The sequence below is a fragment of the Thamnophis sirtalis genome, unplaced genomic scaffold (assembly GCF_051295495.1).
Source record: "Thamnophis sirtalis isolate CommonGarterSnake01/CBP01778 unplaced genomic scaffold, rThaSir2_p1.2 scaffold_9, whole genome shotgun sequence".
Classification (NCBI taxonomy): domain Eukaryota; kingdom Metazoa; phylum Chordata; class Lepidosauria; order Squamata; family Natricidae; genus Thamnophis; species Thamnophis sirtalis.
The window spans coordinates 54,127,563-54,139,652 of record NW_028261389.1 but is presented as its reverse complement, the minus strand read 5'-3'; the positions used below and the strand labels follow the sequence as shown (position 1 = coordinate 54,139,652).

At 43.2% G+C, this 12,090-nt stretch overlaps 2 protein-coding genes across 5 annotated transcripts in view; one reads left to right on the top strand and one right to left on the bottom strand.

Annotated features, from left to right (window-relative positions):
* Nucleotides 1–6,903, bottom strand: part of ZNF277 (zinc finger protein 277) — a 55,305-nt gene extending 48,402 nt beyond the window's left edge. The window contains exon 1 of the mRNA XM_087723618.1: nt 6,777–6,903. Within this exon, the coding sequence (XP_087579744.1) occupies nt 6,777–6,816 (40 nt within the window). The 5' untranslated portion in view covers nt 6,817–6,903. The remainder of the gene's footprint in view (nt 1–6,776) is intronic.
* A 130-nt stretch (nt 6,904–7,033) lies between these two features.
* The window catches only part of DOCK4 (dedicator of cytokinesis 4), a 345,383-nt gene continuing 340,326 nt past the window's right edge, over nt 7,034–12,090 (top strand). For 2 of the 4 annotated variants that reach the window (XM_087723616.1, XM_087723615.1), the window contains exon 1: nt 7,039–7,353. In XM_087723616.1, coding sequence (XP_087579742.1) covers nt 7,317–7,353 — 37 coding nt within the window. In that variant the 5' untranslated portion in view covers nt 7,039–7,316. Of the gene's footprint in view, nt 7,354–12,090 lie in introns of all 4 variants that reach the window. The other 2 variants (XM_087723617.1, XM_087723614.1) reach the window with 2 other exon arrangements.

The following is a 12,090-nucleotide window of genomic DNA, read 5'->3' as shown; positions in this document are numbered from 1 at the left end:
TAATGTGGAGTTGATATGATAAATAATGATTGGATATGAGAAGGGAAGGTTGGAAATATTTTTGGACCATATACAAAGGTTATTAATCACAATAATTATCACTATTAAAAAACAAAATAAAACTATATACAGTTAAATGTTAACTAATATGGGGAATATGTTACGCTATACGATATAATTACATAAAGAAGGGAGAATGATAATAAACTATATGCATGGAAGATGGAATTTTTGGTATTAAATATTATGGATGTTCAACTAAAACAGGATATGAGGATTTGATGTTAATAGAGGATTTTACAAACAAGTAAATGAAATGCTAGCATGTGGTTATGGATTAAATCTTTGGCATAGTTAAGGATGAAGGATGTTTAAATAATTGTAGTGGAGGTATAATGATGTCAATATGGTAAACATTTGAGTTAAGATATCTGAATTAATATGAATTAATGGAAGAGATGCACCAAAACATGTTGTAACCAGCTGATATACTTTTTTATAATATATACCTGTGGTTTTTTTCTTTTTCTTTCTTTTGTTTTTCCTTTTTTCCCCCCCTGCCTTGTTTTTTGTTCTTTTTGTCTTCTCTGTGTTTTGATTTTTTCTTTTCCCACTGGTGTGGGCATGTGTTGTTTAAGTAACAAAAATTATTATTATTATTATTATTATTATTATTATTATTATTATTATTATTAACAATTATAGTCAAATGAAAATGGATATATGACGATGGTGACATGTATGAATATTTTAGTTAAAATGCTCGAGTTAACATGAATTATGTTTGTTGACTGTGGAAGAGATGCACGAAAGTCTTTTTGTAACCAACTGATACACTTTCTATAGCATGTAAAGAAGGATGTTGTATTTGTTTTAAATTAAAAATTAAAAAACATTTAAAAAAAGATGAAGTGAGAGAAGCTAAGGCTCACAATAAAGAAAGGCCTGCCACAAAGGTAGAAAATAAATAAATAAATACAAAAAAGGGGCATCTTCCAACATGTTAAAAAGAAAAGATTAAGGAAACAATTGATCCATTGCTGGGAGAAAGTGGCCAGAAGGTGACAAGTAGCAGGGGTAAAGCAGAACTATTTAACTCATGTTTGGCATCTGTCTTTACACAAAGGGATAAAACAGTCCAAGCTGTCAAAAACAGCACCACAAAAATCAGATTAGGAACCCAAGTTGAGATAGGGAAGAAAATGGTAAGTGAGCACCTGTCTACCCTAGACAAGATCCAATTCCCAGGACCGGATGGATTACACCCCAGGGATTTGAAGGAACTGGCAGACGAGATCTCCAAACAACTGAACTATATCTTGATTTGATTTGATTGATTGATTTAATAAATTTATAGGCCGCCCAATCCCAAAGGACTCCGGGCGGCTTACAGAAAATAAATTTTTAAAAAGTAAAGAGATCCTGGAGTACCTTTCAGAGATCCTGGAGTACTACCATAGGATTGCTGATGTGGTTCCCATCTTCAGAAAGGGAGAAAACAGATCAAAAGCCAAAGCCAACATGGGTTTGTCAAAAAACAGATCATGCCAGACTAACCTTATTGCATTCTTAGATAAAGTGACAAAACTAGTGGACCAGAGGAATGCTGTCGATATAGTTTACTTGGACTTCAGCAAGTCCTGATAAGGTAGAGCATAACCTACTACTAGATAAAGTAGAGGAATATGGGTTAAGCAGCATCACACCAGATGGCTTTGTAACTGGTTGACCAACTGCACTCAACGTGTAGTCCTTGATGGAACTGCCTCTTCATGGAGGGAAGTATGCAGTGGAGTACGCCAAGACTCTGTATTTCTGTTCCTTAAAGGGGAAGTTTTTCCTTAAAGGGAAGAGGCTACTCAGGCAATCAGAGAAGGACAGAATAGGGCTTGCATAAATCGTGACAGCAAGGTTGCTGGAACACCGGATGACAAAGCGGAAGGGAATCCTCCCCTGGGGGGAGGGGTTCCTTTCTTCCGCCCTGCCCGAGTGGCAATCTTTCCTCAGGTTGGGGGGGGGAGTATTCCTGCTGCAGGCCTTGTGGCAGCTGCCTCTGTGATTCATCTTAGAGGTAGGCTTGGAGGGGGGGGGATTGATCCACCGCCTGCCTCTTTAACCCCCCTTGATGGAGATGTGCCTCCTTTTGGCCTTTGCCTGCCTCCCCCGCCTTTGGCTAATGCCTCTGCGATGGTCTCTAACCTTTTTAAGGGCTCCTCAGAGCCTCCAATGTTGTTGCTGCAGGGCTGAGAGCTCGGCTCCTGCCGGCCTCGTCTGAGCTGCTGGGGGCCACCATCTTGGACCATGTGGTTTCAAGATGGCCCCCAGCTCCAAATTCAAAAAGCTCCTCTTTGCTGGAGTACATGGAAATGGCTTGTGTCTTTGCAGGCTGCCATGTGGCTGCTGCTGCCGCTGGAGGCTCTCTCTCTTGCCTCCCCCTGCCTCCCGCAGCTCTTTCTGAGCCTCTCCGGCTCTCACCTTGATCTCTGGTGATCGCTGCCAGTGCAGGCCCTCCAGGGCATTTTAACAACCCGTGGTTTGTCTGCGCCTGTGAACATCTGCGGCAAGGGCTTGCCTCCAAGAGGCTTGTGCCCTCTCCTCCTGTTTGCCCGGCAAAGGTCCTCCACTGAGTGACTCCGGTCTCACTCAGTGGCCAGGGCAGCGTGCCGCCCCAGGGGGCTTCTGGTAGTCCAGTCCTTGCAGGAGGAGGCTGTGCGTGATGTAGGGAGGCAGGATTCGCCAGGTCCAAGCTTATTTTCTTTAATCCTTTGTAAATTACTGGAGGTCCAGAATGGTGCACCTTTCCAGTGAGTGCATGAGTCAAATAATGGGGAATACCTGGTGGCCAGGGGGCGTTGCCCAAAGAGCTTATCTGACTCATCCAATCATGAGAGGACAAGGTCAACCCATTCTGGATACTCCTCCCCCCTCACTATGGAGAAAAAAGTTTTTGCACTCTGCAAAGCTCCCCAAAATGGCCCGTTTTTTGCAAAAATGGGCCCATTTTTTTTTTAAAGGACACGAATAGTCCTTAGGAGGCTTGTAGAGTGTTCCGGGGGGGGGGGGGATTCAAAAACAAGCAAAAAAGGCCCATTTTTCTTCAAAAAAGGGCATTAGGAAGCTTATAGAGTGCTCCTGGAGGCTGAGAGGGAAGAAATGAGCAAAAACAGCCCCTCCCCTACAAGCTATGCATGGCCATTTTGGTGAAAGGGTGGGGTTTCAGGAGGCACAAAAATGCTGTATTCAGTGTATAAGACGCACCCAGATTTTCAGCCTCTTTTTTGAGAGAAAAAGGTACGTCTTAATACTCCAAAAAATATGGTAGTTCAAACTGTTTTCTACTTGGGATTCAAAATCTCTCAAGGGCAAAATCAGCTTACCTCCCAATATATTGAAGCTGAGTGAGAATTCCACATCCTAAAATCAGTCATCAACTCAGGGAATTTTTGAGGATGGCAGGATTTTGTTGTATTTGGATTCCAAATGTTAGTGTTTTATCCAAACTTCTTTATGAAGCCACAAAAGGGGAAGGCAGAGATTTTTTAAAGTGGACCTCTCAATGTGATCATGCATTTCATCAACTCAAACAGGCCTTAACATCCACACCAGCTTTAGGCTTGCCAAACTTAAACCGTTTTACCTTTCAATAGATGAAAAAAAGGGGGGATTGCAATCGGCGTTTTAACTCAGAAATTAGGCAGCTGGAAGCATTCTGTGGCATATTTTTCTAAACAATTAGATTGCGTTGCTCTTGGATGGCCAGCCTGTCTGAGGGCTGCTGCTGATATGGCACTGCTAATTGTTGAGTCAGAGAAGCTCACTTTTGGAAAGGATTTAGAAGCGAGAGTGACACGTGAAGTTAAAGAGCTTTTACAGATTAAAGGCAGCCATTGGCCACCAACTGTTTAACAAAATACCACACAATTTTTTTCTGCCTGTACAAATGTCAGACTTGTGACTGTTAATAAGCTTAATCAAACTTTTTTGATGCCTGTAGATGATTTATCTGATGATTTTCCTCATGATTGTTTCCAAAGTCTTGATGCGGTCTATTCCAGTAGACCAGATTTGACAGCCTTCGGCCAGATTTCAGCCTTTACAAAATGCCGAAATGACAGCAGTTATATTTTGGATGGCCAGCAAAGAGCTGTGTATGTTGTTGTCACTCTTTTTGATGTTTTGGAACAGGAACCATTACCTATTAATACATCAGCTCAAAAGGCAGAATTTGTTGCTTTAAACTTGGTTTGAAATTGGCAAAAGGGAAAACGGTCAATATTTTCTAGGACAGCAAATATGCCTTTGGTGTTGGGACATTCCCACAGAGCCCTGTGGCGGAAAAAAGGTTTAATTATAGCCAAGGGTAGTCAGATTAAATATGGTGAAGAAATATTGCAGATTCTAGATGCCATCTGGGACCCTAAAAAGTTGCTGTTGTTCATGTTAGGGGCCATTCAAAGGATGACACCAAGTATTCTAAAAGAAATGTGCAAAGAAATGCCACATTCCTCTTTTGCAGATAAGGTGGCAAAGGAAGCAGCTTTGAAGGCCTCAATTAACCTAATGAGTCTCCTTCCTTTTGCACTGTTAGACCAACACTCCACATTACACTGCAGAGGAATTGCAAATGGCTATTAAGCTTCAGGCTGTTCAAAGGAGAGCCTTTGGTTGATTGTTCATTCAAAACAAGCCTTTGTTATTTTTTATTAGTGGATCAAGGAGGAGTCTGTGCACTCATTAATTCTACTTGCTGTACCTATGTTGATCAAGACAGCCGGGTTAGAATATTCCCCCTAAAAAGGAGGCAGAAACTCACACACACATATCCCCTTTGTCAATGAGCCATTAAGGCCTGCGCCAGTCTAAAATACATAACAAAGATCTACCCCCTTCAGCTCCAGGGTGATGGGATTAAGACATGGCCCTTAGGACATGATAGGATTAGCCCTCTAGCCATCTAGCAACAGAACTCACCACATGGCATCTGGGGAGATTACATCAAGATTCAGCCAGGCCTGGGACACAGTCAGCCTACAAAGTTAGCTAAGACCCCAGACCCCTGGGAGTCTGACAGCCAATGGGATACATTTCTTGTACAGGAACAGAAAGCTCCAAAGTGGGATCCAAGAGAAGGTATAAAACTCAAGCACTCTCAGCATTTCTTCCCTTTTTTCTTCACCCAACATCTTCAAGGTATGTGATCCTGTCCACTATTAAAACCATCTTTCCAAACAGCCACCATGTTTCCAGTGTCTTTCTCCCCATTTGGAACTGAACCCAGATGGAAATTTCTTCCAACAACTGTTACTTTGTATTTTAATCTGATTTATTTTCTCTCTTTTAAAGGGATATTTAGATTAGTTTTGAATATTTCTAAACCGATGAATAAGATGGAGACTAACTCCAGATAAGAAAAGTTTGTCAGTACAACTTGGGATCTGGCTTATCTCTTTTTTTATTGAAAAGTTTTAGTAAATTTTACAAATATTTCCCCTTCCCTCTCTCCATCCCAACCCTGCCCCCCCTCCAGCCCCCTTCCCCCACAACTTCCCAGAGCAAAGTACAGGTTATAAACATTTAATAATCATACACTAACATATGCTAACTAACTATAACATCCTACCTCCCTCTTGTACTTTAACTCCCCTTTTATTAAGCTAAATTTAGATAAGTTATAACATTCCTTGTTCATTCATAAGCTAATTGAAATTTCTTAGTCCAATATTTATTTTGAATGTAGTCAATCCATCTTCTCCATTCCAACTTGTATTTCTCATCTGAATAATCTTTCAAATGTGCTGAGATTTTAACCATCTTTGCTAAATTACTACTTTTAGCGTCCATTCTTGAATAATAGGCAATTCTTCCTTCTTCCAGCAATCTTGCTGCCGTTATTAAATTCAAAATCAAATTAGTCTCTATAACTATACAGTCTGTAATTATACTTAGCAAAAACAACTGAGGAGTGGACTTTATCCTCTTTTTGGGAATATTTTGAGTAATCCACCATATTTTTATCCAAAATGCTTTAACTTTTTTACAAATCAACCATACATGATAATACATAGCATCGACACAATCACATCTCCAATTATAAATTCGGATACATACAAGCTAACTTTTTAGGATCTAAATACCATCTATAAAACATCTTATAAAAATTCTCTCTCAAGTTTTAAGCTTGCCTAAATTTTACATTTCTTACCCAAATCTTTTCCCATGTTTCCATCATTATTAAACAAAGTTATTAATACCTTTCTTATCTCTTTTATGGACTCTAAATATATGGATGCCGAGGCACCAGTCTGAAAAGGCTACATTTGGCGTTGTATTAATGATCGACAGGAATAGCGAAGCGTGGGAAGTTTTTACTCAAGGATTCATTTCAAGTCGCTTTCAAGACTGTCCTTCCTCCCAAAAATGCCAAATGCTGCCCTTTAATAACAAAAAAAAACCCCCAAAAACCAAAAAACCCGATTCCTTCTATTAAGGGGCCATTTTTACGAAGTTACATATACATTGAACTGCAGTGGTCTCCAACCTTGGCCACTTTAAGACTGTGGACTTCAACTCCCAGAGTTCCTCCTCAGCCAGCTGCCTGAGGAACTCTGGGAGTTGAAGTCCACAAGTCTTAAAGTGGCCAAGGTTGGAGACCACTGCATTGAAGGACCTCGCTGCCACGCGGGAAAGGAACCAGATTCTCTTGCAAGCCTTTAAGCCTCTCCTCCAACTTCGGCAGCTTCTTCCCCGGAATGGTGGGGAAAGGAGATCAGACTTACCCTTTCTCCCCTCCGCCGCCCAGTCCCGCGAACAAGCCATCCCGTCAGGCCGTAACGCAGGCTCGGCGACTTCTCCCCAAAGCGCCGCCTTCCAGCCTTGGATTGGCCCTTATTCCAACAGGAAACGGAAAGGCGTCTCCCTTTCCCCAACTCCTCCTCCTCCTTCCCTAGCGCAAAGCATGTCGGGAGCGGGCGTCTTTTGGTTCACCAGCGGGCTCCGCGAAGGAAAGCCGCAAGAAACGTAGGCGTGTCTTTCGGGGTGGTGGTGGCTGGCGAGAGAAATACTCCGTTTCCCAGCATGCAGAGGGGCGGAGACGGAGCTCGCCGTAACTGTCCCAGAGCTCGAGCTGGGTTTAGTCAATCCGAACAATGACTTCGCCCCCGAAGGCTGCGGAGCGGAGCTGAGCACCGCGCAAAAGCAATCGCGGCTGTATTAAGAGGAGGGAGTTGTTGGGAATGGCAGCAGCTGCTGCTGTTTTTTGAGCTGGAGAGCATCTGCAGCTTTATTGTTTGCAAAAAAAGGGACCAAAAGGCGCACTCATGTGGATTCCTACAGAGCACGAAAAATACGGAGTCGGTGAGTGACATCTCCCTTTGGCACTTCATGCCTCTCTGTCCTCTCTCTGTCATCCCCGAGGCTTTTCCTTTAGGGCTCGGGAAATAGACCGGAGAGGGATCTCCGTTCGTGTATTCTTCACCCTTTGCTCCCGTCCCGGTTCCTAGCTTTGATCGGGGCAATTCTATATTTCTCTACTGTGCGGTCCAGAAAGACGTTGAAGGTTTCGAGAGACAAGAGTGGGGGGACTCTGCTGGTTTCGTCGTGGCGCTCTCGCAGTTTTCCCCTTCTTGCTTTTCGCCTCCCCTGTTCCCCGAAGTATCGTTTGGGCAGCTCTTGGTTTTAAAAATATAGAAGAAAGAAAAACGAGGGGGGATAATTGATTCATTTGCAGTAGGTGGTTACTATGTGTTGTCGGGAGAGACTGATGGCTTTTTGGAAGACTGTATTTGGAAGATGCTTTTAACCGGGTGTCCGATTGAACCGCATCTTTCAAAGGTCAACTCAGTCTAAGCAGTCTAAGCAATGTCGTGATGCTGTTAAAAATGTGTAGCTTTGATTGTCGAGTGTCGTTGCAACTTAAAACTGCTGTCTCCTTTGTAAATTGTGAACAGCATCAACGCAAGGTTGAATGCGGCGTGTGTTTAGTTTGAAATCAGATAGTAACCTACTTCTAATGCTGGTGATGTTTTTGTTCTGCTTTTTAAATACAAAAGTGTTTGCATTACACAAGAAAATAGACTGGGCATTGTCAAGGAAGTTACAGGGCAGAGCAGAAAAAAAATCCATCCCCTACTCTACAAAAGATGAACAACAAAGAACATTAGATATTGACTGATGGATGTAGAATTTCGCATCCTTCTCTGTTCACCCATCTGCTGAATACTTAAAACCACTTACTCCTTTTATTCTTTTTCTATTCTGATACTTATCTGATACTTATCTGATACTGATTCTGAAACTGTCAAAAATAGTAATGCAATTATGTAACTAACTTTTTTTAAAGCTGGCAACCTGTCTACCATGTACTTTCTATTCAGTTAATAACCGAAAGACCAAGAGCATCAGCATGTTTTAATTAATAAACTGTTGTTGCTTTTTTTTTGCTAGATTAATTTTCTATTTCTAGCTTGGAGCTGGAGTGCAGATACTTTTTGGCTGATAAGCAAAGTAATGAATCCCAGACTATTTGCATGGAAGTAAGCCCTGCTAGCAAAATTAACTTCTTGATAAACATATATGGGATTGAATTAGAATAATGCTTCTTGTTTTTAAATCTTCTGAAGAACAAAGATATAAATATTTGCACAAATAAGCTAGTGAAAGTCATGACAAAAATGTTAGAAATTGGAGATATGCCACACTGTTGAATATTGTATTGGACAAAACAATTCAAACAAAAATGCAAATACTATATTGGCAAATACTATATTGATATCACATTATGCTTAATAATTAGTGAAAGGGAAGACAGGTTCCACACCACTAGCATTCTTAAAATTGATCCCAGATGTTGTTTCTGACCCAAATATTAATTTACAAAATTCATTAATAGATTTTCTTGATTTCTGCCTAGATATTGATTAGGATTACTGCAACAATGTACAGATTTTTCAAAAGCATTCTAATATATAATTGAACAACGTGTAATATTGCTGGTCAAATATTTCAAGTTATAAAAATCTTGCTTTTTTAAGACTCTTTTTGAAAAGGAAAATAAAGACAAAAATATCATTTTTATTACAAGGTTATTTTAGCTGTATGGAAAGGGAAAGTAACATGCAGAACAATAAATAATCTGACTGACTGACTGACTGTGTGTGTGTGTGTGTGTATTCAGCCTAATTCCACAGTTGTCATTTTTTTCTCATTAATCTATACTTTGTAACCCATAATGACAAAGTGAAAACAGAATTTTAGAAATGTCTGTAAATTTATTAAAAAGAAAAAACTAAAATATTACATTGGTACTAGTATTCAGATGCTTTGCAACAACACTTGAAATTTAACTCAGGTGCCTCCCATTTCTCTTGATCCTCACGGACAGGTTTCTACACCTTGATTGGAGTCAACCTAAGGTAAATTAAATTGATTGGACATGATTTGGAGAGGCACACACACACTGTAGAAGGCCTCACAACTGATAATGCATACTATAGCAGAGCAAAAGCCATGAGGTCAAAGAAACTGCCTGCAGAGTTCAGAGACAGGATTATTTCATGGCACAGATCTGGGGAATGCTACAATAAAATTTCTGCTGCACTGAAGATTCCTAAAAGCCCAGTGGCCTCCATAATTCTCAAATGGAAAAAGTTTAGCACAACCAGGACTCTTCCAAGAACTAGTCACCCAGTCAAACTGAGCAATTGGAGAAGAAGAGCCTTAATAAGACAGGTGACCAAGAACCCAATGGTCACTTTGGCTGAGCTCTAGAGATCCTGTATGGAGGTGAGACAAGAGTTTCAGAAGGGCAATCATCCCTGCAGACCTCCACAGATCTGGGCTTTATGGCAGATGGCTAGACAGAAGCCTTTCCTCAATTCTAAACTCATGAAAGCCCACTTGGAATTTGCAAAAAAAGCCCCTGAAGGACCCCTCAGACTGAGAAACAAGATTCTCTGGTCTGATGAACCAAGTTTGGCCTCAATTATAAACATCATGTCTGGAGAAAACCAGGCACCACTCATCACTTACCTAATATCCTCCCAACATTGAAGCATGGTGGGGGCAGCATTATGCTGTGGGGGTGTTGTTCAGCAGCAGAGACTGGGAGACTGGTCACGATTGAGGGAAAGCTGAATGGAGCAAAGTACAGGGATATCCTCAATAAAAACCTATTCCACAATGTTCAGGATCTTAGACTGGGCCAAAGGTTCATTTTCCAAATGACAATGATCCCAAGCACACAGCCAAGACAACACAACACAACACAACACAGGAATGGCTTAGGGACAACTCTGTGAATGTCCTGGAGTGGCCCAGACAGAGTCCTGACTTGAACCCTATTGAACATCTCTGGAGGGACCTGAAAATGCCTGTCTACCGATGATCACCATCCAACCTGACAGCTTGAGAGGATTTGCAAGAAAGTATGGCAGAAAATCCCCCAATCCAGGTGTGCAAAGCTTGTCGCATCATATCCAAAAAGACAAGGCTGTAATTGCTGCCAAAGGTGCTTCAACAAAGTTCTCTGTGAAGGGTCTGAATAGTTATGTTAATGTGATATTTCAGTTTTCTCCTAGGCGCTGCTTGGAGTGTCCAAGCACGGGTTAACTTCAGCTTGCTGCCCAAGGAACTGAGTTTTAAAATTGATTGTAGCTCCACCTCTTGGTTGCCTCAGAGGCTTAGTTTCAAAAAACTCAGTCGCCCTACAGGACGTCTATTCTGGGGCTCCAGTCCTTGTGCAGCAAGCTGGACCCCAAAATTCTAGCATAGTTGTAGCTCTCTTATTTTACCTTGTTTTAGAAAATTTAGCTTAGGTTGCAGATAGCTTCGTTTACAGTACTAGTCTTCTGTTAGCTCCGTCTGCCTTTGCATCGCACAGACAGGCTCCCTGGAGCGCTGACAGCCCAGGCATTGCCTTGGGCAGATCGTGGAGTCGGTGGGGGGGGGGGCGCCCGGGCAGCTATTTGTGAGTACTAGGAGGGCAGCCAGGTAGTCAGGATTCCCCTAACAGGAGCGTTAGGCTCTGTGAAACCCGATGACGCTCCAGGTGCGCACGCAAATGGCTGCCATTTTAAAACTCCTAATTTGGCACGCTTTCGTTCCTGGGCTCCAGCCTTTGCCGCGCAGCCTGTCTAACCCAGCAGATCGCCGCGGAGGGCCGCCATAAGCCCGAAGCCTCGTGCTGGGTGACCAGGCAGGCTCTTGCCCTCCTTCTCTCCTCAAGTGGCTGCAGGGATTCTAGGCCTGACCAGCCTTTCTACCTGCCATCAGCACAGATCTGCGGGCGTGGGGCTGTTCACCTCAGCCGGCTAGACCTCAGCGCTCTTCAAAGGCCCAACGCGTGGATCAGGCTCTGTCTCACCTCAGGCCTGGTGTACTTCGCTGCCACAATGGAGAGGCAGCTCAGCCCTCATCACAGCGTGGAAGAGAGGCAAGGGGAAAAGACCGGGCCCACTCCCAGCAAACGTAGTAGGCCCAATCCATTGGCCAAGGGAGTTGGGGTGGATGCTTCCCAAAGGAAGAATCAGCCAAAGGTGGGGATGGCCTCTAAGGCTTAGGAAAAAATGGTGCTGCACCACCAGAAGGCCCTGGAGAAACAATTCCAGAAGGCCCAGGCCGCGCATTGCAAGAATCCAGTGGGGCCCTCCCCAAGTGAGATTGGGGATGGGTCTCCCAGAAGTGACTCCCAGTGAGGGGAATCTCCCTTAGGCCCAGGCAGTGAGGATTTTGGGTTCTGCCCCAATCCTCATAGGGCATCTCTGATTATGAGAACCCCGCCCCTGAGCAGGCCACCAGCTCAGGCCTGTTTAACCCCACCATATTTAGGGCCATTCTCACCAAGGCCCGGACAAGGGGCCCCAGATGGGTCTTCTGGCCCCCGAGGCCAAACCTCCATCTGACCAGGCCGGGCATGACCATAGGGCCCCAGGATCCCGGTGCAGGCCTTTTTAATGAGGTGCCTCCACCCCTGGACCTGGTTCTGGCCCCTCAGTTATTCCTAGATATTATCCAATGGCAATGGGCCCAGCCGGGGACAATGGCCAATCCCAGTGGGATGGACAGGAAGCTGTACACTATGGAGGCCCCACTGGA